Source organism: Nicrophorus vespilloides, unplaced genomic scaffold, assembly GCF_001412225.1.
Source record: "Nicrophorus vespilloides isolate i.1.1-1 unplaced genomic scaffold, Nicve_v1.0, whole genome shotgun sequence".
Classification (NCBI taxonomy): Eukaryota; Metazoa; Arthropoda; class Insecta; order Coleoptera; family Silphidae; genus Nicrophorus; species Nicrophorus vespilloides.
Window position 1 is genome coordinate 61,917 of NW_017096219.1, and position 27,079 is coordinate 88,995.

Sequence of the window (27,079 nt, forward strand, 5' to 3'; positions counted from 1 at the left end):
AGTGTATGTGTATTTACGTATGTGTATAATATAGAAGGAGGTTCGGGACGCATGCGTGCATCGAACAGTCGAGCGTCTGATTCCTTCGCCACAGTCGGGTTCGAGCTAGTGGGGTAAGGTGCGTGTGAGGTCGTGTGCTGTTGCACGGCTCTGAATTCATATACGAAACGAAGCGCAGCTCTCTGTGCTGCCGTGTGATCTGCTGCTGGGAATACGAAAAGCTACAACTGTAGATACGCCGGCATCGGTTTCCAACCAAACGAACCAACAAAGATTGTGTTGAGACCGCCAAAATGATCAGCACCGATGGATACAACAACGTCGGCATGATGGCTGACGGGTACATGGAGCAAGAGGAGGAATGGGAAAGGGAAGGTCTTCTGGATCCAGCTTGGGAGAAACAGCAAAAAAAGGTAATTTTTATAAATGAAAGGAGATGAAGGAGCTCGCTTCATTCCTATTTCAAAAAATAAAGGGGGTGACGATAAAGAGATGGTATCGAACAACAACCATCACACACAGTTCACCCCCTATGTCCCTTTGCATATAAAGTAACTGCTGCTGCTGCTGTTCGTTGTAAACAAAGCACCTAACCTTGCGCAACTATAGGGGTGAGTGCAAAGCACTCGCAAGTCCTTACGGTGCGAACCAAGCCCAACGTCAACCTCGGTTTTCGTGAGCCCGCAGAGCCAGATGACATAATTAGAGCGTCATTATTTATTGAATGAAATTCTATAAATGTTACCCACACTATACGCACTCGAATACACACACACACACTCGCTCCTACAACAAGGGGGAGCAACGTTGCCAGCTGAAACGTTTCCACTTGGGTTTCGTTATTTTTTTAAAAATCTCGATATTAAAAGCCCAATTTTTAGGCCCCAAATGTTTGGAACATTATTAATAGTCATATTCGATTTATTCCTGTCCATCCAAAGTTATATTAAACACAGTAAATTTCGTATTCATATTTTCCGCTCCGTAATCCGTGTATCCTATTACACAAGTGCGGGAGGAAAATGAATATGGATAGATAGATAGAAATGAGAGGAAGAAACGCACAATTACCAGCAAATTCGAACGCGCCAACTGGTGAGCGCCGCAAATCGCAAGAAATTGAATTTAATATGGCAACATAGTTCGAAGGTAACATAATATGCACGGGGACTATTTTTGGTGAATCCCAGGGAGTGAGTGTTCGTCATTGGGTCCTTACGCGTGATGTAATGTTTTTGTAAAATTTAGCACTGGGCCAAAATCGTTGGCGTTTTTTAAATAGTTTTCCAGAGGAGACGGGCTTTTATTTTCTATTCAATTATATTACTCGCCTCGCCTCGCTCGCTCGCTCCATGGACTGAACGCAATTAGACTGTTTGTTTATTTAATTATGTTTTGATCAATTACATCCACCTGTTTCGTAATACCGAACTTTTAATATGTATACAACAAATGGGAGAAAAATATATTTAGATTTCAAGATTTCATAGATAAGAAAATTTGCTCTGATAGTGATATTTAAATGCTATTTCGTTACCTAGTTTTATTTAAACTAGGTGGTTATTAGTAGATAAGGACTAGCAGTAACTCGTTATTTGCTATTTCTCGTTAAAATTCTATAAACTAGGCGAGGTTTGTTTTTTTTTTGTATTATTCTTCAAATTCTTGATGAAGGCATTAGAAGAATACGCGACGATCGCATTCGAAGCACGTTTCTTTTCGTTGGAGGACAACGCTCTTTAATTTGATCCTAGACTGCAAGGAAAATTCGCGCATTTCACTATATACTACGATAAATATATATATATTTAGACCAGAGATGTGTGAAATAATATGGCTGTTTAATGCGAGATGGGGCGACGTGAAAATAAGTGGGACGGCTTTTTCGGAGCATGTTACTCATAATCCAAGAATTTTTACTGGTTTTCGATAACGTCACGTCAAATTTTTCCAATTCAAAGTATTTTTAACTGTCTCAGTTTTACGCTTCATTCACTTTCTACTGGAAGGAAAAAGAAAGAAAATATGTCCATGATGATGATGATGATAATCACCTCTTTTCTAGGTTAAAACAACACCGATTGTTTGCATTTTCCACATATGATTCATGCGCGCAAGAGGTTTCCAAGTTATTTGCACACACACACTGACGTTCGCGGTTTCTACTACGCAAAGGGGCAGCAAAAATCTGAAATATTTAAATTGCAAAATGCGCACGATAAGTCTAGCCAGCTGCGACCTTTTTTCTTTTGTTATTATTATTATTATTCACCCAATAGCGTCATGGTAACGAAGAACCGGGCGAAAGTGAATTTTCATTTATTTATAGTGTATGGAATCTATTTCAATCGAATTCATAACGGAAAAATCTTTGATTCTATCGAGGTTCATGAATTTTTCGTTATACACACGTATGTGTATATATATATTTAGGCCTGGGGCATTATAAAAATAATTCGTTGCGGACAGCACGTGGGTGTTCTGTACCTCCAATATAAATAGCTACCAGGTTTTGCTTAGCTCGGAACAAACAAAACGACCAGTTCGAAATAAGAGCAGATCTACGAAATTAGGAAGTTAGGATCCTGGCCTACCGGAAGTGTTGCCCTTCGTTGTCCAGCGTCGAGAGTGTACAGATGCATCCGATTCAGGAATATTTTACAAATCGCGGCCGTTGCGCCCGCCGAAACCATGTTTGGTCATTGGAAATCCGACGCCTATGAGTCCATCTCGCTCCCGCCCACGAAACCATCGTTTTGTTATCTTTTTCTAGAACCGCGCCGACGCCCGTATCTCAAGCGGCGCGCCGCGCCGATGCTCTCCAAGTCGACGCTCATATTTGTTAAATCTTCGAATATTATTTCCCGCTTCCGAAATTAAACCTCGCAAAATCTGACCCATAAATAATTGGAGACAGTAGATAGCGACAGCATCATTCTTGATTTCGAATGGATAGTTTAAATAACTGGTACTATAAATACACTAGATCTCCGAAGGCTCAACTATCTCCATTCCTCGCGAACGAAATATCGCTGATTTTATTATAATTAAGCGAATATTCGCAGCAGCGCTCATTAGCATCACAAATATGTAGGCTTGGTGTGTGATTGTAATAATATCATTAGTGTGTGCAATTTGTTTCCACGTTGATCGAATTGTACAAACATGATTGTTTTTTTTCCCCTTTGTTAATATGGCATTGTTATTGTTTACGACTGCCATTACCTGCCCGATACGATATAGCAGGCCGTGTTTATTGTTTCAAAAACAAGCAAACATATTTCGTCGTTGACTCAGCCCACCTTTTTTTAGTCATATTCATAATGAGTCGATTCACTACTTTCGATCACGAAACACACATCACTTATTGAGTTCCTCTCGAAATGCAACGGTCCATTTCAATTCTAATATGCAAACGGAACCCGTTCTCGGCAGCAGCAGCAAGCAGCATGTGTGTCACGTTGAATCCACATTTTCGATTCCACTTACAAATAAAACTGGAAATCTATCTATCATCTATGCTCGTATATGTTGTTACCGTGCACATTTTTTTATTTTGTTGTTTTTTTTTGTAAGGAATTCCATTTCCTTCTTTATTTTAGCTTAGAATGTTAATGAAGAGCAACAGATTGCATGACGATCCGTGACGATAAAAGTCCACGTTGACCCAGTTTCGCGAATTGATAAACGAAATATCCAAAACTCTCTTTAATTAACTCGGAGAAAAATATGACCCTGAACCACTCTCGATGTATTGTTCTCGCTTAATGTAAACAATGATCAAAATTCGTTTAATCGTTTTCAAATATTCGTCAAATTACTTATTAATATCATACAGTTATTATTAGTAAGATGTTAATCAACTAGTTTTAAAATTAAACTGAAAATCGCATTCTTTATTCTAATAATATAAAATAATAGAATATTTATTAAAATGTATATTGTAAATTATAATAATTTTTTTTAAGATATTTATATTTGAAATTCAAGAAGTTACAGCAATATTTTTTATGACGCTAATAAATATATTTTTATAATTTTTCTACGCGTTTGATGTATTTAGGTCAAATTTTTATAATGCGTATAAAAGTTATAAAAATAATTTTCATAGAATTATGAAGACCAAAATACTTTGATCTGGTATCTACTACTTTTATACAAACAGAAAAATGCACGAACCTTTCACTCGTGACAGAAATATCATATATAATTCACGGTCGCAACAACTGTTCAGAACAATGAAGTTAAACTGTTACTGCAGCAGTTTTAGTTTTATTGGATTCGATGATTAGCAATAAGAAATAGACCGTAGTGAGATAAAGATTCGTCTGAGTGATCGGCCTGTTTAACTTTCTAACTAAATGACCTGAACCTTATCCGACCCGCACAGATGGAAGGAAATGTGCGCGGATCATCAGAGAATGGAGACTAGTAAAAAGCTATGGCGTTATATAAACATTTGCATTATTTATAGACATCTCGTCTTTTATTGTAATTTATATTATATAATTGTGTGTAATTGTCAATACGTGTAGGACTTGTTAGAAAAAAAAAGAGTCTGGAGATATTTCAATACCGTTACAATTATTTCTTCTTATTTTTAGGTCAGGTCGCGTCATATAATTCAAGTAAAGCCGCGGGTCGCCTTGGATTCTTATAAATTTAATTCGGGTCCGGTTAGAGAATTCAAGACGAGTGTCTCGAATCCGGAAATACACATCTATTGCGAGAGATACATATGTTGTATATAGGCGAGCCGCTACCGTTTTTCCTCTTATTTTTAGGCGCCCGATACGATTTTGCAGTTAACTCTGTCCACATACCGAACGGGCAGCGTATTAACAACATTCTCTTGGTTCTTGGTTGTTGTTGTACAGGATCGTAATTTTGTTTGTCCTAAAACGACATATGTTGATTTGACTTATTCTTAGAGATGTGCAATATTGACCCAAATTCAATTCCGTTTCCAATGGTCTATATCCTTCAATCTTATTTCATATAGTCGTCTAAATAAAATATTGACCATGGCGATATTATTTTAAAGATACATATAATACCGGTCTTCTGATTGAGGCAGTAGCGTCTTCAAGTTGTAGTAGTTCTGACCTTGATTAATTACTAATTAAATTATCAGATGTAATTACAACATTCCATGTACATTGGTCATAATGATGTCTTATATAGGGCACACGTTGTTATACTATAATGTTACTTATTATTATATATTGATTTTTATAATTAGAAATTGAACATTTACTCCCGTTGAGTCACTAAGTTAGAATTAATGTATTAACATAGTTATTATTTTCATATAGAAGATATGTGGTATGTTTTTAAATATTGGAACCGTGGTTATACAGGTGGAATGTATTAATTAGAAGAATTAACAGCTATTTCTTCTGTTATTTTCTGCTGGAAGTTTGAGTAACCATGCTGGCTCGCGGCAGATGCATGATGGCTCACTGACACCGCAATGCATGTGTGCCTATCGTAGGTAATAGAAAAAGAGAAAACATGTTACGCTCTCGAGAAAAACCCATTATCACATATACCTGTTTTTATTTTGTATTTACTTTACTTACTTACTTATGTGTGTTGTTGTTGCTTCTTGTTTCAGACGTTCACGGCATGGTGTAACAGCCATCTTCGCAAAGCCGGCACCGGCATCGATAACATCGACGAAGATTTCCGCAACGGGCTGAAACTGATGCTTCTATTGGAAGTCATCTCTGGCGAAACCTTGCCTAAACCGGATCGCGGAAAAATGCGTTTCCACAAGATCGCCAATGTCAACAAGGCACTTGACTACATCGCAAGCAAGGGCGTCAAATTAGTCTCTATTGGAGCAGAAGGTACAAATGTAATACATTATTTTCTATATTACTTTTCATGTATAAAATATAATGAATAGTAAAGTTTGTTCAAATAGACAAACACGCACCGAATTGAACGATATATATACTTTTATTGCTGATGTTCATTCTTGTTATCACTTAGTTTATATAAACCATATATTATATAATAGCGGGACTTCCTCTTCCGACCGATGTACTTTTAGCCGTGTGTGTGTTTTTTTTTCTTCTTCATCCGTTCTACATACAGATCACAAAGCTATTCTCAGAGCGTTTCTATTCTATTGTGATTTAAAAGGCAGAACTTCAACATGATTCCGAGATCTGAATTTCGCATATCGTTCAATTGAATTGCTTTCTTATTATTGAGTTCGCATTTGTTATTCAATTTTTTGCAGAAATCGTCGATGGAAACTTAAAGATGACTCTTGGTATGATTTGGACAATCATTCTTCGATTCGCCATCCAGGACATCTCCGTCGAGGAGATGACCGCAAAGGAAGGATTGCTCTTGTGGTGCCAGCGCAAAACCGCGCCCTACAAGAACGTCAACGTACAGAACTTCCATTTGTCCTTTAAGGATGGCCTGGCCTTCTGTGCTCTTATTCACAGGCACCGACCCGACCTCATTGATTACAGCAAACTTTCCAAGGATAATCCAATGGAAAATCTCAACACTGCCTTCGACGTTGCCGAGAAATACCTCGACATTCCGAGAATGTTGGATCCTGATGGTGCGTACACATTATACAATCGTTTTAAAAAAAAAAACATCATCTTTTCAGCAGAGGGTCGGAACAATTTTGTTAATGTCGTATGTTAAACATATTTACAGACTTGATCAACACTCCTAAACCCGACGAACGCGCAATCATGACTTACGTGTCATGCTACTACCATGCGTTCCAAGGAGCGCAACAGGTAGAAAATGTGTGGAATATGTTTAATAATAATACAAGAGCGTTTGCATAATAGTTGTCAAAAAAAATGTCGAGAAACATAACTAAAACCATTTTTTTTTTGTACTTTGATGTCGCTTTTCTATTTTACTTTTATAAACTAACTGTTGTTGTTGTTGTTGTGTTTAACTAATATTGTTGATTGCATGCAGACTTACAGAATACGGCCATGCCTGATGAACGAGCTGTTATGACATATGTTTCGTCGTATTACCATTGCTTTTCTGGCATCCAAAAGGTGATTTTGCAATCAATAACATATTTTATAAATTAGCACTTAATGTTTGAAACTCACCGATTTTCTATTACATAATTATGAATAAGACACTTACAATTTGTATATCATAATTTTAGGCTGAAACTGCAGCCAACAGGATTTGCAAAGTCTTGAAAGTGAATCAAGAGAACGAACGCCTCATGGAGGAATACGAACGACTCGCTAGCGACGTAAGTACATTTCAATATTAATGTTTCGAAACGAACAATAACATTTTGTTAAAAAATATTGTAGCTTTTGGAATGGATCCGTCGTACCATGCCATGGTTAGGATCCCGCCAAACTGATAACTCTTTAGCCGGTGTTCAGAAGAAGTTAGAAGAATACCGCACTTACAGGCGCAAACATAAACCACCACGTGTTGAGCAGAAAGCCAAGTTGGAGACCAACTTCAACACCTTGCAAACCAAACTCAGGTTGTCCAACAGGCCAGCTTACATGCCTACCGAAGGAAAGATGGTTTCCGTATGTAACTGTAGTTGTGTGTTTGAAACGTTTACTAAACCATCATTTGTTTGGATTTAGGATATTGCCAACGCATGGAAAGGTTTGGAAGGAGCCGAGAAGAGCTTCGAGGAATGGCTGCTTTCTGAGATGATGCGCTTGGAACGTCTGGAGCATTTGGCTCAAAAGTTCAAGCATAAAGCTGATGCTCACGAGGAATGGACCCGCGGAAAGGAGGAGATGCTTCAAAGCCAAGATTTCAGGCAATGCCGTCTCAACGAACTCAAGGCTCTCAAAAAGAAGCACGAAGCTTTCGAGTCTGACCTGGCCGCCCATCAAGATCGTGTTGAGCAGATCGCTGCTATTGCTCAGGAACTTAAGTAAGTTATTATATATTCCTCTTTGTATTTAAACTAATCATTTATCTTTGCAGTACTCTTGAGTACCATGATAGCGTCAGCGTCAACGCTCGTTGTCAACGTATCTGCGATCAATGGGACAGATTGGGAGCTCTGACCCAGCGTCGTCGCCAAGCTCTGGATGATGCCGAGAGGATTCTCGAGAAGATCGACATCTTACATTTGGAATTCGCCAAGCGCGCTGCTCCATTTAATAACTGGTTAGATGGAACCCGCGAAGATCTTGTGGATATTTTCATTGTCCACACTGTTGAAGAAATTCAAGGTCTCATCGATGCTCACTCTCACTTTAAGGTAATCTCTTTTCAACAGTTAATTGTCATACTTATAATCTGTTACAATTTCAGGCTACTCTTGGAGAGGCTGATAAAGAGTTCCAGAGCATTGTAGGTTTAGTGAGGGAAGTCGAATCGATCGTCAAACAACACCAAGTTCCTGGAGGATTGGAGAATCCTTACACTACTTTAACTGCCCATGTAAGTTTTAAAATTGTTCTATTAACATTTTATGATAAAATTTCGATACTCGGTCAGATTAAATTTCCCTAAGTAATGCATTAAAATACTATTAATATTCCGTGCCGCTAAGGAAGGAATAACTGGCAATCTAGAGGTAACATTTATTGTCGTTATATATATATCGATGTGAAAATACTTATTAAGATTTGGATGGTAACGTTTTGTATTTTTGATAGGATTTAACCAGGAAGTGGTCTGATGTTAGGCAATTGGTGCCACAAAGGGATGCTACTCTGCAGGCAGAGCTTAGGAAACAACAAAGTACGTATACAATTATTATTTGTATATTTGTAAAATTATTATATTTATATTTTTTTTTAGATAACGAGATGTTGCGTCGCCAATTCGGTGAGAAGGCAAACGCTGTCGGTCCATGGATTGAACGTCAATTGGATGCTGTAACTGCTATTGGAATGGGTCTTCACGGTACTCTGGAAGATCAATTGCATCGTTTGAAGGAATACGAACAAGGTGTATACGCGTACAAACCGCATATCGAAGAACTCGAGAAAATCCATCAAGCAGTCCAAGAAAGTATGATTTTCGAGAACAGGTAATTAATTAATCAACGAATACTTATTTGCGACGAAGCAAAAATTAATGCAATCATAATTCGATCGTTTTTTAGGTACACTCAGTACACTATGGAAACTCTACGTGTCGGTTGGGAGCAGCTCTTGACTTCGATTAATCGCAACATCAACGAAGTTGAAAACCAAATCTTAACTCGCGATTCTAAGGGCATCACGCAAGAGCAATTGAATGAATTTAGATCGTCCTTTAACCACTTCGACAAGAACAGAACCGGCAGATTAGCTCCTGACGAATTCAAATCTTGCCTAGTGTCTCTGGGCTATTCGATCGGCAAAGATAGACAAGGTGACATCGATTTCCAAAGAATTTTGGCCGTCGTCGACCCCAACAACAGTGGCTTCGTGCACTTTGACGCTTTCCTCGATTTCATGACCAGGGAGAGCACCGACACAGATACAGCTGAACAGGTCATCGACAGCTTCCGCATTCTCGCAGCCGATAAGGTATGATATTACAATGTCAAATGATTGTATCTTTTATATATCATTAATCCATGTTTTGTTGTTATGTTCACAGCCATACATTCTACCTGATGAATTGAGAAGGGAATTGCCGCCAGATCAAGCCGAATACTGCATCCAGCGTATGCCACCATACAAAGCAGCTGGAGCCGTTCCCGGTGCTTTGGATTACATGTCCTTTTCTACGGCGCTGTACGGAGAGTCTGACCTTTAAATATTACAATTGCGACACACATTTTAATTGCCATAATGTCGAGAAATGAAACTGTCTCGCATGATTGCCCTTAAAATCTTATCCTATATTTTTTATTTAAGCAAATACATGTAAATCGGGGAAATGAACCGAAAGAAACATAAAAAGAGGAACGACAAAAAAAAACATAATATATAGAGCCGACATATTCTTTACATATTTATTTATTTAATTTTTATTATGCTTACTTTCTTTACCATATAAATATATATATATATATATCTATATATCTTTGAATGTACTATTCTTGAAGTACACCAAGAAAATGTGTTTTCTTTAATTTGTACAGTAATCTTAATACACATAAACTGCTCTTTTGTTCTATGATATTGTTTGTCGTTTGGAATTTATTTTGATGAAATGTTTGCTTCTTCTTCTTATTTTATTGTATAGAAATTATAGAGCATTTTATGTTTGTGGTTGAATTATTATGATTTAATAATAATAATAATATATAAAATCAAGTATATAAGATAATTATTTAATATATATATACATACATATTATTTGCCTATTCAAATACTACACACAAGATGATATACATATTATAGATTCTTTATTATTTATTTAAAACAAACAAACAAACCAACCAACAAAAAAAAAGAACTATTGTTGAATTGAATTATATTTTATGAGATGAGCATTTAAAGGTGGAATGCTCTGAAAATCTACATCTTTATAAATATACTGCTATATAAAAATATTTATCATATTGTTTTCTTGTCTGGATACCAAAGTACAAAGAATATGTTATTCCAAGATCATTTGCGTTTTGTTAATTAACCCCCCCACTTCGACGAACTAATCGATTCTGGTCTCTTTATTTGTGCAAATTACGGTCATCAGTGTAAAGATCACGTTTACTCCATCCATTATCGTATCGTGAAAATGACCTTTCAACAATATCAAAAGTGCTAACATCGATGTAACTAACACCTAGACGTTATTTAACGGATTTTCATCAGCATTTAATGATCTTATCATCCACATGAATAAACGTCCTGTTTATGAAATTTCATTGACCTTGCGGTTTATATATAAAACCATATTATAACATCACACTTCTAATATCAAATTTCTGTACAAATACTGACAGATTATATCATAGGTTGAATGTTGTTTTTGTGTTGATATCAATAAATTGCTTCAATAAATACTAGTTGATCATCCTGTTATTCACGGTGATTGATTTATTATGAAAAAGTAATTTTATAAAAATGTTTGATATTAATGTAGAGTCCAATTGTATTGTCTTTAATTTGTTAGTTAATTAAAGACAATAGAAATCGCACAAAATTGATGTAGCGACAGTGTTGTATTTGAGTGATCAATTGAAATTTGTCGTGTGCGACAAAAAAAGAAAATCTAACAATAAATAATTACTGAATAGACAAGGACACGCACGCAAGGACATCTCAAGAATTCTAGAACTATAGACAAGAAAAGGATAGAATAGTGATTTAGTCAGTTATATAATTTTAATTACAATGTTTTTTTTTCCCAATTGTTAAACATATATAAACAAAGTATTGATTTTAACATGATTAGTTGTATAAGAATTAGTAAGAAGTCGAAACGAACATAAGTTAAGAATTCGTTTTAATATGACCTTATCTATAATCTAGTTTTCATGATTAGATCGATAAGTTTCATAATTTATATAACGGCCATTCTAGAATTCAATAGAAACCTATGACTAACTGACTCTATGTCATTAGCGGTAGATGTCGTTAGTCGCAACAGGATGAAACAGCTTGAATAAGTGAATCGAATTACGATAATTGACGATAGACTAAATGGAATTGGTAGTTTTTGAATGAGATTCGAAGTGCGTCCGGCTGTATTCATCGCGGAAATCGATAGAGATAACACGGACGAGGACGGAGGATCGCGTTCCGGAAAGTTCCAGAACCAAATTAATTTCTTTAACGTTGGCAGTTGGTACTGTGGCGACGGAAGGAAAACTGCAAATAGTTGTAACTGGTACTTTCTGCCGGCACATTGTGTGAGGTGTATTTACGAGTTTTCAGTGAATTTCCATTCCATTCATCGCATTTAAACCGGAACGCACGTACAATTAACACGAGGGAATAAAATGGCAGCTATGTCAGTAATTGGTATCGACTTTGGCAGTGAATCCTGTTATGTAGCTGTAGCTAAAGCAGGTGGAATTGAGACCATCGCCAATGATTACAGTTTAAGGGCTACACCGTGAGTATTCCCCCCTTGTACAACCGTACATATTGAACATTTCTTTATTATCGATTAATTGATGTTATATCATATTCGGTAATACATAGAGAAAGAGAGAGAGAGAGAGAGTAACGAAAAAAAAAAAAAGACTGTCATGCCTTTCTAGAATTATGTAAATTCGCGTAGCACATGGCAATCGTATTTTCAAGGTATTTCGTCAAGATTTTGCCTAATTCGGATGAACGCGGAATTCGTTTTGTATTTAATAGATTTGATATTCCCAAGTGGGAGGACGATATTTCTAACAGAAATTTATCGTACGTTGGTACATATAAATGCCACAATTTCACATGCCCAACGTATTTAGAAAAACATGACTAAAAGGTTAAAAATAAAAATATAATACGCGCCAATCGCAATTATTAAATTTTGGTCTTTCCAAATCTCGGCAATCCTTGGATTGTGGAACAGTCCGGGAATTTTTTTTTATTGAATCTTATAGGATTTTACAACTGATCATCGAGGACAGTAATAAGCACATATAATTATGAAATAAAAATAATTATTATCTAGATGATGATGTGTATTTTGTGTTTTTTGTAGATCATGTATTGCCTTTTCTGGAAAGAACCGTATTCTTGGAGTTGCTGCAAAGAACCAGCAAGTAACCAATATGAAGAACACAGTTTATGGTCTGAAAAGATTGTTGGGCAGGAAATTCAGGGATCCTCATGTACAGAAGGAGCTGAAGATACTTCCATACAATGCCATTGAAACAGCTAATGGAAACATTGGTATTAAGGTAAGATTCAATCAATATGTAAGCTAACATCATTATCTTACTTTTGGTGCTGTTTAATTTTGAAGAAAGTTGCAAACTATTTGAATGTATATTTGTTTTTCAATTGAAATGAAAGAAAATCAAGTCTGTCTGTATATATGGACTTCATGTTACTTAACTGGAAAGTGTAGTATTTGTAAAATGAGAAAATATTTTAAATATGGTGTGGGACCTTGATACTTGCAGGATGATTCATACTGCGAATTTAAATATTAAAACATTTTACATCTCTTTCTTCTGTTCGACAGGTAAACTACCTTGGCGAAGAACATGTTTTCTCGCCGGAACAATGTTTGGCTATGTTGATTACCAAACTCAAAGATGATTCGATGCACGCACTCCAAACGCCAATCAATGATTGTGTCATCTCCGTTCCCTCTTATTTCACGAACAACGAGAGAAAGGCCCTTCTTGATTCTGCTGCAATCGCAGGTTCGTTAATTTTGCAAACGTAATTTCCTGCAAAATATTAACTGCTCTTTCTGTGTAGGTTTGAACGTGTTGCGACTCTTCAATGAAACAACGGCGACAGCACTCAGCTACGGCATTTACAAGCAAGATTTGCCAGCACCCGAGGAGAAACCGAGGAACGTGATCTTCGTCGATTGCGGCCATTCGGCCCTCCAAGTGTTTGCGTGTGCATACCACAAAGGCAAATTGCGTATGCTTGCAACTGCTTCTGACCCTAACTTTGGCGGTAGGGATATTGATCTCATCCTTGCTGAATACTTCTGCAAAGAATTTCAAACGAAATACAAAATTGACGCGAGGACCAATGCCCGTGCATTCACCCGTCTGCTGGCAGAGGTCGAAAAGATAAAGAAACAAATGTCCGCGAATCAAACGACCTTACCATTGAATATCGAATGTTTCATGGAAGATAAGGATGTCCATGGCACCGTAAAAAGGGCGGATATGGAGGAGTTATGCGCCCATCTTTTTGAGAAAGTTGAGGTGACATTAGCCTCTTGTCTAGAAAAATCAGGTAATTAATTGTAGATTATCTATCGTTGGTGATTTCTAATAAATAAAATATTGAAGGTCTTCAAGTGGATGATATCCATTCAGTTGAAATTGTTGGTGGATCTACTAGAATTCCAGCTATTAAACAGAGAATAGAAAAAGTTTTCCAAAGAACACCTAGCACCACATTGAATCAAGATGAATCTGTTTCTCGCGGTTGTGCTCTTCAATGTGCGATGTTATCACCGGCCGTACGTGTACGAGAATTCAGTATTACTGATGTGCAGGTATGCAGTTATTAATATTAAATCTTGTATAAAATGTATGATGTATGATTTTATGTTTAGGATTATCCAATTAGTGTATCTTGGGAAGCTGGTGTTGATGGTGAAAACGCTGGAGAAGTCGAAGTTTTCCCTGTAAACCATGCAGTTCCATTTTCCAAAATGTTGGCGTTCTACAGGCAAGAGCCATTCTCTATTCAGGCCAAATACTGCGGAGATATTCCATATCCAGATAAATATATTGGTAAGATTTCATATTTTGTTGACTTTTTCTTTGTTCTCATTAAAATGATTATCTTTTTTTATGTAGGCACCTGGGTTGTGAAAGACGTTAAACCATCTGCCGAAGGAAAATCTCAGAAAATTAAAGTCAAAGTTCGCGTTAATATCCATGGCATTATGACGGTCAGCAGTGCATCGCTGATTGAAAGCAAAGAGGAATCAATGGAAACTGAACCATCACCTACCGCACCTGAAGCACAAAAGCAGGCCGGTGAACCTCAGGATACTCAAGAGTCGCAGACCGAAACTACTAATGGAGCACCTGAGGTAGGCCCCAGCTGGACGAAGAAAATATCAGGCTGGTTCGGCCGGGTACGCTCATTTAGCCCTGGCCAATGCCCGGCTATATCCATTCGCATTATCACGTCTATAATTAATAGCCAATAATAGATTATGTGTGATGGTTTTGGTGGCACAAAAAAGACGAGTCATTAATTTTTAACACTATAGTTTATATTTTTCGTTGCTCGTTTTGTACAAGAGTGCTGATTTTTTTTGTTTGCCGTATTTTATCATTTTATGGCTTTCGCTAAACGCTGTTGTGACCCATTTCAACCACATTACTTATGAAATCATAAACAAATTAAGCTGTCAATAATATAATTATTTTTTTTTTGTATTAGGATGGCGATGAAAAGAAGGAAAAGAAGAAGAAGATTGTCAAATCTGTTGAATTACCAATTGAATCTTTGGCATTTGGTTTCTCGCAGGTTGAGCTTAATCAATATACCGAACAGGAATTTAAGATGATTGCAGGTATACTATTGCTTTAGTTGAATGACTAGAATTAATACTAATTGTGAAATACATTTGCAGCTGATAGGCAAGAAAAGGAAAGAGCAGATGGACGCAACGCATTGGAAGAATACGTATATGAATTGCGTGGTAAGCTTACCGATGAAGATAATTTGGCTCCATTTGTCTTGGATAAGGATCGCGAAATGCTCGTTGGTCAACTCGATCAAATGGAAAATTGGCTGTACGAAGAAGGAGAGGATTGCAATCGTCAAGAATACCAAGACAAATTGACGGATCTGAAGAGCAAAGGAGAACCTATTCAGATGAGAAAATTGGAATTTGAGCTTAGACCGTCTGTCATTGAAGACCTGCAAAGAAGCCTACAACTGGGAATGAAGGCTGTTGAACAAATGAGGTGAATGCTCGTAATAATAAATGTTACGATTATTTGTTTTATACTCAACAATTATTATTTCAGGTCAAATAATCCGAAATACGCTCATCTGACTGACGAGGATCTGAAGAAAGTGGAGAATGCCGTGAACGCATCGTACAAGTGGTTGGAAGAAGCTAGACAGAAATTGGCTGTCGTACAGAAATACGAGAAAGTTCCGATCACCGTCCAACAGATTCGCGGAGAGAGATCCAGCTTCGATAGCATCATTAATCCAATTTTAAATAAACCCCAACCAAAGGCTCCATCCCCACCAAAAGAAGAAGCGAAGGACGGCCCAAAAGAAAATAACACGGAGCAAAAAGCGGAGGAGGCAAAAGAAGGCGGCGAATCGCAAGAGAAAATGGATTGTTCATAAAATCAATCCGTAAAATGATAGTAAAGAATAAATTTGCTGTTTCATACCTTATTTTGATACAATTGGTGATTTCTTTTTGTACGTATTATCTTTTCGGTTCGTTTCAAATTGCTTAGTTAATTTAAAAACAAAACAAACATATTTCTACTTGGACGAGCAGCAACAAAGCTGTGTAGTTCGTTCTATATTTGCTAATATATAAATATTATATATATATAATTTTGCTACAGCTCGTATTTCAATAATATGTTAATTTATAATAATCATAATAATAATTATGCTTTATTAAGAGAAGCATAGTAACAAAAAAAAACAATGTGTTACATACAATTTTGATGTAATGTTACTTATATTTTTTAGTTCCTTATTTAAATATAAGAAGCTACCATTTATTTACTGATGCCTAGTATAAACACACAATGTATGTTTTGTGCATTGTAAAGGAGAAACAAAGTTTTAAATTATATCACAATTAAACAAGAACTTACTTTTAGTTTTTTCAATTTCTGTTCCTCGAGCATGATGATGAGAATGATTTCTCATGCTATCCTTACAGACGTTAACGAAATCGATGAATTTGCAAATATTATTCTCTTAATTAAAATGAATAATGAACGCAGCACATCGCATCGCTTGCCATTAGCAGAATAAAATAGTTTATATTGTAAGATATTCCTTATTTCTGATTGATGTATATCACTTGTATTATTGATAAATTGGATACACTTTTGGATGTTGCAAATCGATATAATCAACAGTTGCACCTGGGATGAATTGGGACTTTTAAACCGCAATTGCGATTTGTTACACTTAATAAATGTGGATGCACAAATTATGATGTAATTTATTTATTTGTACGTACAATAGAAAATTAACAATGGAGATATTAAATAAAACATGTAGAAAAAAAAATGGTTTGTACAAAACATTCATTCATTCATTGATTTTGCTTGATATTCCTGCTGACTGTAAATAGAATAATATTTTCTATTGCAATTCACTATAATCATAATAAGAAGCGTTTGATATATTTTATATAATTATATTAAGTTAATTTATAGCTATTTCGCTAATGGCAACATCTAAAATTGGAATAAAGCGCGCTCCTAAAAAGTTTGGTAGTGATGTTCCAGAATTATTTGCTCATCGGATTTGTTATTTTCGATGCACGCTTCTTCGACAGCGTTTACCATGGTCGGACTACCGCAGCTGAAAATTCCGATCTTATTTATATCGAAAGTGTTGTGCATGATGACTCTTCTGAAGAAATCCTTGAACACGGGACGTCCGAAATGCGTGTCTGCATTTAGGTTCGTGAACAGCGATTTGTTAGTAATCCTTTTGAAGTGGCGTTCGAAAATAAACAGCATGATCGTTCTCAAGTCAAACTTCTCGTAAAATTGCGTAACGTAAATGTGATTCGAAATGATTTTATTCACATCGCGCTTCTCGACTTCCCTCAACAGATCTATGAGCCATTCGAATTGTTTTTGAGTTTTGGATACCCACAGGAAGTAGACCTGAAACGTTACAACTGTCGGGTAAACTCTAACATACTGCTGATAACTCTTACCTTCTTCGAAGGGACTTGCTGGTTAATGCTTGCTTTAAAAAGGATGTCTTTGAGTATACTGGCGAACGGAGTGACACCGATTCCACCACCGATCAAAACGGAAACTTCGTACTTGTACCAATCCTGATGGCCTTCCCCGAATGGACCGTCAATGAACAACGTCGGCAACGGTTTGTTATATTGCACAGCTTCATCGTACAAAGTGCGAATGTGTCGAGTCCACGGTCCGACTGCTCTGATGTGAACAGACAAGAACGGTTCATCGGGACTCGAGGATAACGTGAAAGGATGGTACTCGTGCCTGTTCAATTCTAAACAGGCAATACGAACCCACTGCCCTGATTTGTACGAAAACTGTGTTGGTTTGTGGATCTTCAGCATCGTGACATTAGATGGTAAAATTTTTGCTTCTTCGACTAGGAATTCTATCTTCTTTCTGCTTATACTTATAATTTGATCAAGTGTGAAAAGAATTATAGGACCCAATAAGAAATAGTGCGTGAACGGTTCCTGAAAAGTTAGCATAATATCTTCGTAGATTATACATAATATTTTCGTAGATTAGATCATTACCTGAATTAATCTTCCACTGCCGTGGAGTATCAAGAAAATATAGAACAGTGGGTATATCGAGTGCGAAATCCAGAAGACATTATAGAGTTTCGATCTGGCTATCGGCAGCGCAAACACATATATTATACCTGCTATTATTGTTAATACGATTCCGGTGAATCCTGTCATCGTTTGCCAGCACCAGTAATGGAATTTTGGTATCTCGTGAGTCCTAAATTTAAACTCAATCAACTGATTTATTAAACGAATTAGAAAAGTATACGTACGCGTGGAAATAATTTCGAAATAGACAGGTGAGATCGTCCGCCGTTTGCGTGGATATGTGGTAGAAATTGAATGCATGTCCAACAATGTGCATTACTACAAATGCAAAATGTTGTTAAAGAAATTATAATGCATGAAATTAATAGATTAAAATTACTTGTGAATACGAAAGCCCAATACGCTATGTATTTATGAAAATCGACGGATGCATCGAAAGGAAAATATTGATGAAGTGCCGTATCTCTTAGTATGGTGATTAAATTTCGACACATGGTAACTAGTAATGAAGAATAGGTAAACATCATTGCCGAAGCCGCTCCTCTAGTCACCGTCACACCGTATCCTGCTATACGTCTTAGACCAGAATGCTCTCTTTCCACAGAATAGTCTGAAAAAAATAACATTATCATCTGGTTATCAAACTTTTTCAACTTACAATAAGCTCTTTCTGCGAAAATCGATAGAAGTATTAAAGTATACAAAAATTTCCAAAATATAACCGTTGAATTTTTCTCTATATCCTTTACGAAAGCGAACATTTTTGTCATATCTGTGAGTGCTCGATTATCGCTTAAATTGTTAGCGACATTTTCTTGGGGTGCAGAATTCGAACCAATCGTTCTGAAAATAATAATTAACACATTGTTTTAATAGTAATCAATAGTATTCGGATAGTTAACGCAGTTACCCGTATATATCTTCGATGATGTGTTGCCTGGAATTTTCAATTTGTTGCATGTTTGTGGAACCGTACTTGAATTGCAAATTGACATTTTCAAGATGCTGCACTCCGTCTTCACCAATCACTCTCATGAAATCTTGAAAGTCCAGTGCAGTTTTATTCTGCAGATTAGCTTGTTTCATCAAACTATCGATGGTCACCTTCAAGTCTTCGTTTTTAATGTTACCAGTTACGTTTTCCATGAAAGATCTAAGAAAAAAGGTAAACAAAACGATTTGGTAACATATAAAGAAGCTTGCTTACAGAATCATATCCTTGAACGCTTCTATTGGTAACGACTTAATTTGTTCGATATCGTACATGTCGAAGAGTAGCCTTGCTTTATCGACGGTGGTACCCTCGGAGAAGATAACCATGAGGTTCAAGAATTCACCGAACGAGACGAATCCGTTCAAGTCGACATCAATCAGTTTGAACATCAAGTTAACGAACTGCGAGTCCGATCTCATGTTGAGCAGATTGCTGAACTCTTCTAAAGTCAATTCCATTTTCATTATATCCGCAATCTTAGAGTCAGTCGAGAGCAGTTCCTTTTTGTTGTGAGGTAATTTGAATGCTTGAGCGAAAACCACGCGACAGAAAACCTCTAATTGTTTCTGCCGTTGCTTCTTGGACACCAACGTCGGTAATAACGATTTGAACGTTCTATTTGCTTCTTCGTTCACGGTGCAACTAGAGCCTCGCAACGATTGTGTTATTTTATTGTAAGCATGGAACTGAATATTGTGACTTTCAAATGTTAATACCTATAATGCAGATAATATTATTTATCAAATGAAACATACAATAATAGTAATATTTACCAAATCGTATTCGTTTCGCGGTTTTATCACGATATATGGTTTGTCGATGGTCGAAATGCAGGTAACACCATTTTTGCAATCCAATTTTCGCAGACGCACCCCATTTCCAGATAATACATTTATATGGGTACCAGTTATATTGACGATCACAAGCCTCGTGGCTCCCCGTTTGTTAATCATTTCTTTGGAAACTATGCCTGAAACGCTCGAAATTAATTACGTGTTACTTTAATTACTCTTTCTGATATTTAAACCATCTTGGATTACGCTTGCAGCCGGCGTTATAGATGACAAAGATTCAACACTTTTCTGTTTGAAATAGACCATAGTATAAATGGCTCCAATTAATCCTGCGATTATTGCTGATACTATAGTAAATGTTAAAATAAACGATGCTTCGCTATTGGAGAAGTAATCGTAAGTGGAACCTTGTAAACACGTTTCGTTTAGCACAGCCTCATTTAATATTGGCAAATGAAAGCACGGCATCGTCCTGCCTCTTTCAGTGCAATTGCTCTGTTGTAGTCTACAAATTGCAAACGGTTCATTACTGGTAGGCACACGAAAAACATTTGTCTGAATATCATTCGAATCCAGCATAGTCACAGTCATAATAATATCGTAAAGAGTGATGCTTTTGATCCGTGTTACTTCGTCTCTCGTGAACAATCTATAAATATAAAATACGATCGAATTTGGTCAAATCGATTATTTGTAAGTTATTGACGTACCCGTTTGCCAAATTTTCGTACCAGAATCTATCCCCGTCTCGGATTCTTCGGAACTGATCGATAATGATTGCCTCAAAAAGTTCGCCTGGTCCATCGCGCGTTTCCAGTATTCCTCCAACCCAAGTATCGATATTATCGAAATTGTTCTGATACAATCTCATCAGTTCATCTTTAATCTGAAAATGAAAGAGAATTAATTAAGCGTTCACCAAGTTTGATATTGCAATTCATACAGTTTGATTAACGTCATCGGGAAAATGATCGACGCTATCGACTCGAGGCAGATTGTAGGCTTTCCTAGCTGAATTGAAATCGGGCAGACCGTGTTCTCTGCCTCTCTGGATATTAATAGCCATTAGATCTCTTCGAGGAAATTCCAATGGGCCAAAAACGTTTCCTCGCAGGTCCTCTACAATCTTGTGGTCCTCTTTTTCGCACATCTGCATAGCCATGCCCATGAGGACTCTATCAATGTCGACATACAAATTACCGATCCTCTTCTGGATAGCGTCCTGCGGTCGCCAAAAGGCATTGCACGTGCGAACTGGTTTCGATATTGTCGTGGCGCAATTACTTCTTTGATAGTCTCTGATGTAAACGCCGGGCGTGACGAGAGTGTGCCCGAAACGGAAAGCAGCTGCTTGAAAGAACTGATCTATCTGCGGATCGATGCTCGCGTCGTAACTTCTGTATGCAGGTATGTGACTGGGATCGATCCAGGATGGAAGCCACTCGTCCATGATTATATGCTGCTGCGTAGCGATGACCCATTTCCTTGCCTCATTGAACACCTTCTCGCTGGGCCAATCCCTATGTAAACCTCTTATGCTCTTGGCCAAATAGTTATGCCAACGGAACCAAAGTATACCGAATGTTAATAAAAATGTATTCTCGTTGCCTCTGGGATTACCTAATTCTGAAAATAAACGCAACATGAAATCAACTAGGAAAAGGTTTAGATGCAAATAACTTACTAAAGAAACGGGAGACGTTAAAGATTTCATGATTCTCTATAAACTCTTTGTGATGGAATGGCGGTGGTGGATTCGCTAATGGCAATCTATGGGTATTATACTCAGGAAAAAGTCCATCGTGGGAAGAAGCCAACATCCCGTCTGGATCTATGGTACCGTTAGAGTAAGTCCTTAGCTGATCTGCCCATTGCTTGCTAATACCGTACATCAAACCGCCGTCTATGTAAGGTGTGATTTCGTTCAATTGCTGACGAGGATTGTTCGGATTCAGCCCGGTACGTTGATCGAACCGTGTTCTGAGCAAAGGCATTTCCGTGTGCTTGCTGAGATTACGATATCTATGGTATTCCGGTATTTTGATATTAAAGTACTCTGGTGGACAGGCTGGACGTTGTGCGTCCAAAATTTCTTCCACCACTTGTTGCCCTGATATTTAACATTTAGTGGATTCAATTCTTAACGATATTTGCTTTTAACTTACCGAAGAAAACGAGCAACGCATTTTTTCCGGTTTTCGATTGCGATCCTATCGGACCGCTGAGCAACTTGTCGCTCAATTCGAATGGATTCGGTCTATCGCTTCCCGCTGGTAGATAGGTACCATCTTCGTATGCTGCAGGGCTTCTACGAAGCAACGGTTTATCTGGAAGAGTAGAAATGAGAGTGGAAATCTACTTAAGAGTTATAAGAATGCATACCTATAGCTCCGGAATCAGGGCGTGCCAAGTTGTTGTACCAGCCATCGTAGCCGGGAAACTCTACTTTCGTATCCGGCGCTCCGTTCAGCAACCAAAGGGCGTAGTTGTTTCGCGCATCGCCGGAATAATTAGCGAAGCTTGGTTTCCTTTGAGATGTCACGATGTGAAGGATTCCAAAAAGTAGGCAGAAAACGCGTGCGGCAATCATCGCGCCCATTTAACAAGTAACAATTTAATTCAAACATTGATAACATATCTACAGGATATGCCGATATGCTTCCAGTAAAAATGTTATATTTAAATGTTAACATATCGGTTTTGTGGAAAAACCGCAATTTTGTTATAAGATACTATTTATTTAATTGACTTTTATTTCTAATTTCTGTAAATTACAACAATAATTTACAGAAATTACAATAAATATTATTATAACAATTATTTTTAAAACAAATATGTACACACTTCCAACTATATAGTGTAGGTTTCTTAATATATAAGTATAGGAAGCGGGTAACCTCAGCGTGTAATAAATTAAAACATTCAATATCTCATTCCGGATATATGCTACTAAACCGCGAAACTGCTTTGTAAATATATAAAAGCTTAAAGGTATGTAGTTTCAACAAGAAATAATTTAGTTCATGCCAATTGCAAAAGTAAATAATACTATTATATATGTAAAATAGAGATGTATATTTGCTGCGATTTTATTGTTATAATATAATACAAAATTAATAACACTTAATTTAAATATAAACATATAAATATTCGGAATAAGTTAATTCCTCTTCGTAAACTTTATTTTCAACGGTCCATCCGGCGTATACATCGGATGTATGTGATAGTCTAATTTTTGGTAGTTGTATTCCAGTTTGTACGATTGAACGATCTGTAATTGAATATGGTTAATATCAAGACATCGACTTTTAAATTTGTTAATCGATCCTAGTACCTTGGCAATGACGGTTTGTATTTCGAGTTCTGCAAATCGTCGACCCAGACACATCCTCCTACCGAATCCGAACGGTAAACTTGCGAAATTATGATGGTTGTCCTTGAGTCCAACCGGACAACCTGACTTCAGCCATCTTTCAGGTAAAAACTCATCGCTCCTCTTGAAATATTTCTCCATATTACTTATCACGTAATGCTGAAAAACCACTTGAACCTAAAATATTAACAACAATTTAGCTTTGCTTAAGTGTTAAATTGATGCATCATACCCCTTTAGGTATTTGATATCCACCGACAACGCAGTCCTTCGTTGTGCATCTACCATTTCCAATAACTACAGGGTACATCCTAAATATTAAGCATTTTTTCATTAACACAAATTTACAATAGATTTGCTTAATTTACAACCTTAGAGTCTCTTTAATCACCGCTTTAAGGTAACTCATTTTCTCCAATTTGTTTGCGTCCAGTTCGTCGTCACCATCGCATAATATGGAACTTATTTCAGAATGCAATTTTGACTGTTTTTCTGGATGCAACGCCAATTGATAGAGAATCGAAGCGACGGCATTGGATGTCTGAAAAAACACAATAATCTTGACCTTTTTGGAAAGTGAAAGTGCACCTTGACTTACCGTATCGATTCCTACCAGGAACAGATCGAACGCTAATATCGTTGCGATCTTGGCATCGTTATCTAATTGCAGTACTCTTTCCAGCACAGATTTTTCGTGTTCGTCCTTGTTTCGCGCATTGTTCATAGCCTCAGTTACATGCCTCAGACATATACTGCAAAATTTAATCATATTATATATTGGCTACAAATGAAACCGATCGAAAATTACATTCTTATCGTTTCCAATGATTTGATGTATTCCTTGAACGTGGGCGTATTGAATAAACGCCAATAAGGAATTTTCAATTCCAAAATGGGAACGTTTATGAAGAACGTATTCACCGCGTCGATCAGCCGTTGGGTGTCAGGGTCTGCGTTTTCATCGAAACAACCCAATCTCACGTCCAACGCAACTTTTGCTATGGCTGCGAAAAATAATTAAACAATAATTATTTCAAAATACGGTTGCGTGTACTCAATATGCAATGCATTCGTAATTAAGCACTGTTCGTGTGAAATTTCTTACACTCCAATGACCACTTGTGGATTTCGTTCAGAAAGTCTGCCGGCGTTTCATCATTCTCATCCCTCAATTGGTCAACTCTGAATATTAAAAATAATAATTTAAAACATCTTGATTTATTTGAAAAATAAAAAAGATAATTTAACACATGCCTGGCGACAAATTCCTTCGCTGTATTCTCAATAGTTTTAATGTACATTTTGGCAACACGCGGTTGCATCATCACCTGGTTGACTTTGGTGCGGAATGTTTGCCATTCGTCCCCGTGACTGAAAATCGATAATAGTCGTTTAGATATTTAAAAAAATATGTAAGTTATAACATACGCACACCGCAATAACGCCTCCGACATCTCCGAAAAAATCCTTTTTGTACTTGTGTTTGTAATAGTTTAGAGAGGGCATGGATGGTCTTAAGGGTAGAACATCCTCCTGCCTGAAAATCTTTTCAATATCATTGGGATCGAACAGAAATAGCATGTCCGGTCGGCCCAGTAAATTTCCAATCTTGACTACATTCCCATACTTTTCGTGCAACTTCTTAGAGACTTTATCGATGTGCTCTATTTGAAAATTACCTAATTTGAAAACAAAATGAATAATAATTGTTAATAAAAAATAAATCAAACTAACCAATGTAAGGTATAAATCTCCAATTATTTCCGAGCAAGGGAAAGGGTTTGGGTCCAGGCACATCCTCGTATGACGCCGCCTCCGTCCACTCGACGTTATCGTTATTACATTTATTCAAAACCACTGGCGCACTTTGCACATTGAACACGCTGATCTTCGCCGAAGACTTGCTCAGATTCCTCTTGAGCACAGACAACATGCTCATTTTTACAAGAGCGAAAGAGGTATGCCTTGTTATTTGGGAAACTACGAAATTACAACCAGACCGTTTTTCCCCCCTACTTCTTCAGTCGCGATCATCAGCTTTCGCAATCAAGAGGAATAACTACCAGATAATTACACATTATTAAATATTGCACGAAAGAACTGTAAATATACATTTTCAAACACGATTTGCGCTACGCACATATTACAATGATAATATGTAAACGAGTGCATTTTCCTCCACATACTATAATATACTCTTTTTTTTCTCTCTTTTGTATTTAGTGGAATACGGTGAAAGTCAACGCGATCTGAGAGAATAATGCAATACGGTCATGAATTCCGATTTAATTAATACGATCGGGAGAAATTTCGTATGTGCTCGTCCGCATCTAGAAAATCTGAACCGTTTCTTTTCTCCAACCTTGACATAAAAAAAAAACGAGATTTAACCAAAAATCTTCTCATCTGCACGACTACTTAACACATTAGATTATTTACGTACACTAAGTATCATATATACGACTATAAAAATGTACATTTTTGTTTGTACCAAAAAGATCATAGAATAAATTTGAATCACTAAAAAAAAAACTGAATAAATTGCAACAGTTTACCTACTCAACCAGCGTCAAAACAATGCGTAACACTCCAGTTGTTCCAAAATCTAGAGGTCTTTGACTTTATATAAAGTAAAGTACGAATAATAGCCTTAAAAATACATTTTTATTGTGTATTTTCAAAATAATTTACAAGTTTTTTACGTTTGTAAAATATATGTTTAAATTATTTTCGTTTTTACTAAGTAAACATAATAGCGGTTTAATAGTAAACATAAAGTTTAGTCATCTACATAACTCATATCTATAAATAAAAACAAAGACGCAAATATAAAACGGATATACAATATAAGTCTTTACATAAACACTATCACTTTAGTACTTCATTTTATTACATTTACCTTTCACATTGGAAATTGCACTTATTATATAGTTTCTAATAACAAATTATCTTCGTAGTCAAATCATTTCAATTCTATTAAGATCATTTATTCGTTATTTTTTTTAATTAACGTCTGTAGTATTAATTATAATTAACATTGCGTGTCGACTATTTTTAATATATATTATGTTTTTATATTATTATTCTAAACCGGAAACACTTATTCGTGTACAAAAATGTTTCTGCGTTAATTAGAATATTGACGCTAACGTTGTAGTAATGTTGCGACGTGAAAAGTAAGGTCAGCAACACAATATCTACATTGTAAATTACTATATGATGCATACAGACATCCTTGTAATTTGCATACACACATGTGTGTAATACAATTTTACATTGATAAACTTACATTTAGTTTGATTTCGTACAGGAGTGCGTCGGTAATTAATATTTGTGAAAGTGTATGATTAATAGAAATTTCTTTCTTTCTCCACGAATCTTGTGTCTTTAAAAGTACAGTGGAACCTCGCTTAAGGAGCAAATTGAATTGTAAGAAAAATGACTCGCTTAACGAGCGACGTTTCGCATAACGAGTGATTCTACATCTTTGTTTAAAACGGACTATACTTTTCAAATATTTTTTGTGCAAAATTTCATAACTCTGGCATGTCTTCGAATAAAAAACCAAAGAATTAAAAGAACCATAGATATGAAAAGCAAAATCATTAAAAATCGAGACCAAGTTATACTTTTTCTTCCGCAAGGAACGATTATCGTAATTTACATTAGTTTATATGGGAAAACGTAAAAATCCGGAAATTTTCGAACGGATTAAATCGTTAAGCGAGGTTCCACTGTATATGTTTCATTGGCAAACTAAAATATAAGCACGGTTCTGAAGAGCTAGAAAATCTGTTAATTTTTTGGAGTTCGTAAATTTCATTCATAGTATTTAGTTTT

At 36.5% G+C, this 27,079-nt stretch overlaps 4 protein-coding genes across 4 annotated transcripts; 2 read left to right on the forward strand and 2 right to left on the reverse strand.

Moving 5' to 3' along the window:
- Positions 1-78: 78 nt before the first annotated feature.
- Positions 79-9,903, forward strand: LOC108556321 (alpha-actinin, sarcomeric). The gene is made up of 13 exons (XM_017912383.1): positions 79-413; positions 5,618-5,852; positions 6,251-6,586; positions 6,688-6,773; positions 7,166-7,258; positions 7,323-7,553; positions 7,614-7,912; positions 7,966-8,245; positions 8,299-8,427; positions 8,646-8,730; positions 8,791-9,022; positions 9,098-9,506; positions 9,580-9,903. The coding sequence occupies exons 1-13, from the start codon at positions 294-296 to the stop codon at positions 9,736-9,738; spliced, it is 2,694 nt and encodes an 897-aa protein (XP_017767872.1). The 5' UTR covers positions 79-293; the 3' UTR covers positions 9,739-9,903.
- Positions 9,904-11,627: 1,724 nt separating this feature from the next.
- On the forward strand, positions 11,628-16,114 carry LOC108556328 (heat shock 70 kDa protein 4). Its single transcript, XM_017912397.1, has 10 exons — positions 11,628-11,988; positions 12,574-12,772; positions 13,060-13,243; positions 13,302-13,796; positions 13,853-14,061; positions 14,122-14,302; positions 14,369-14,607; positions 14,964-15,096; positions 15,157-15,493; positions 15,557-16,114. The coding sequence occupies exons 1-10, from the start codon at positions 11,873-11,875 to the stop codon at positions 15,888-15,890; spliced, it is 2,427 nt and encodes an 808-aa protein (XP_017767886.1). The 5' UTR covers positions 11,628-11,872; the 3' UTR covers positions 15,891-16,114.
- A 718-nt stretch (positions 16,115-16,832) lies between these two features.
- LOC108556323 (dual oxidase-like) lies at positions 16,833-22,474 on the reverse strand. The gene is made up of 15 exons (XM_017912389.1): positions 22,249-22,474; positions 22,032-22,193; positions 21,551-21,976; positions 20,810-21,492; positions 20,577-20,752; positions 20,100-20,515; positions 19,846-20,042; positions 19,286-19,788; positions 18,989-19,231; positions 18,737-18,921; positions 18,458-18,688; positions 18,303-18,396; positions 18,037-18,247; positions 17,464-17,973; positions 16,833-17,410 (listed from the first exon to the last, which is right to left on the reverse strand). Exons 1-15 carry the CDS (start codon positions 22,463-22,465, stop codon positions 16,997-16,999), a joined length of 4,668 nt encoding a protein of 1,555 aa, XP_017767878.1. The 5' UTR covers positions 22,466-22,474; the 3' UTR covers positions 16,833-16,996.
- Positions 22,475-23,026: 552 nt separating this feature from the next.
- LOC108556320 (probable cytochrome P450 49a1) lies at positions 23,027-25,292 on the reverse strand. The gene is made up of 10 exons (XM_017912382.1): positions 24,974-25,292; positions 24,672-24,918; positions 24,494-24,610; positions 24,345-24,421; positions 24,048-24,243; positions 23,838-23,991; positions 23,611-23,780; positions 23,472-23,550; positions 23,201-23,416; positions 23,027-23,137 (listed from the first exon to the last, which is right to left on the reverse strand). Exons 1-10 carry the CDS (start codon positions 25,176-25,178, stop codon positions 23,027-23,029), a joined length of 1,572 nt encoding a protein of 523 aa, XP_017767871.1. The 5' UTR covers positions 25,179-25,292.
- Positions 25,293-27,079: the final 1,787 nt, after the last annotated feature.

What these genes read in the sequence shown, in the direction of transcription:
- LOC108556321 (XM_017912383.1), top strand. Translation starts at nt 294, where the DNA reads ATGATCAGCACCGATGGATACAACAACGTCGGCATGATGGCTGACGGG. An exon ending in GAGAATGTTGGATCCTGATG is followed by an intron (nt 6,587 to 6,687) that starts GTGCGTACACAT and finishes ACATATTTACAG; the next exon opens with ACTTGATCAACACTCCTAAA. An exon ending in AGTATGATTTTCGAGAACAG is followed by an intron (nt 9,023 to 9,097) that starts GTAATTAATTAA and finishes ATCGTTTTTTAG; the next exon opens with GTACACTCAGTACACTATGG.
- LOC108556328 (XM_017912397.1), top strand. Translation starts at nt 11,873, where the DNA reads ATGGCAGCTATGTCAGTAATTGGTATCGACTTTGGCAGTGAATCCTGT. An exon ending in GGAATTTAAGATGATTGCAG is followed by an intron (nt 15,097 to 15,156) that starts GTATACTATTGC and finishes ATACATTTGCAG; the next exon opens with CTGATAGGCAAGAAAAGGAA. An exon ending in AAGGCTGTTGAACAAATGAG is followed by an intron (nt 15,494 to 15,556) that starts GTGAATGCTCGT and finishes TTATTATTTCAG; the next exon opens with GTCAAATAATCCGAAATACG.
- LOC108556323 (XM_017912389.1), bottom strand. Translation starts at nt 22,465, where the DNA reads ATGGGCGCGATGATTGCCGCACGCGTTTTCTGCCTACTTTTTGGAATC. An exon ending in CGCGAAACGAATACGATTTG is followed by an intron (nt 19,789 to 19,845) that starts GTAAATATTACT and finishes TCTGCATTATAG; the next exon opens with GTATTAACATTTGAAAGTCA. An exon ending in ATCATCGAAGATATATACGG is followed by an intron (nt 18,922 to 18,988) that starts GTAACTGCGTTA and finishes TATTATTTTCAG; the next exon opens with AACGATTGGTTCGAATTCTG.
- LOC108556320 (XM_017912382.1), bottom strand. Translation starts at nt 25,178, where the DNA reads ATGAGCATGTTGTCTGTGCTCAAGAGGAATCTGAGCAAGTCTTCGGCG. An exon ending in TCATTGGAAACGATAAGAAT is followed by an intron (nt 23,992 to 24,047) that starts GTAATTTTCGAT and finishes TAAATTTTGCAG; the next exon opens with TATATGTCTGAGGCATGTAA. An exon ending in TCCTGGTAGGAATCGATACG is followed by an intron (nt 23,781 to 23,837) that starts GTAAGTCAAGGT and finishes GTGTTTTTTCAG; the next exon opens with ACATCCAATGCCGTCGCTTC.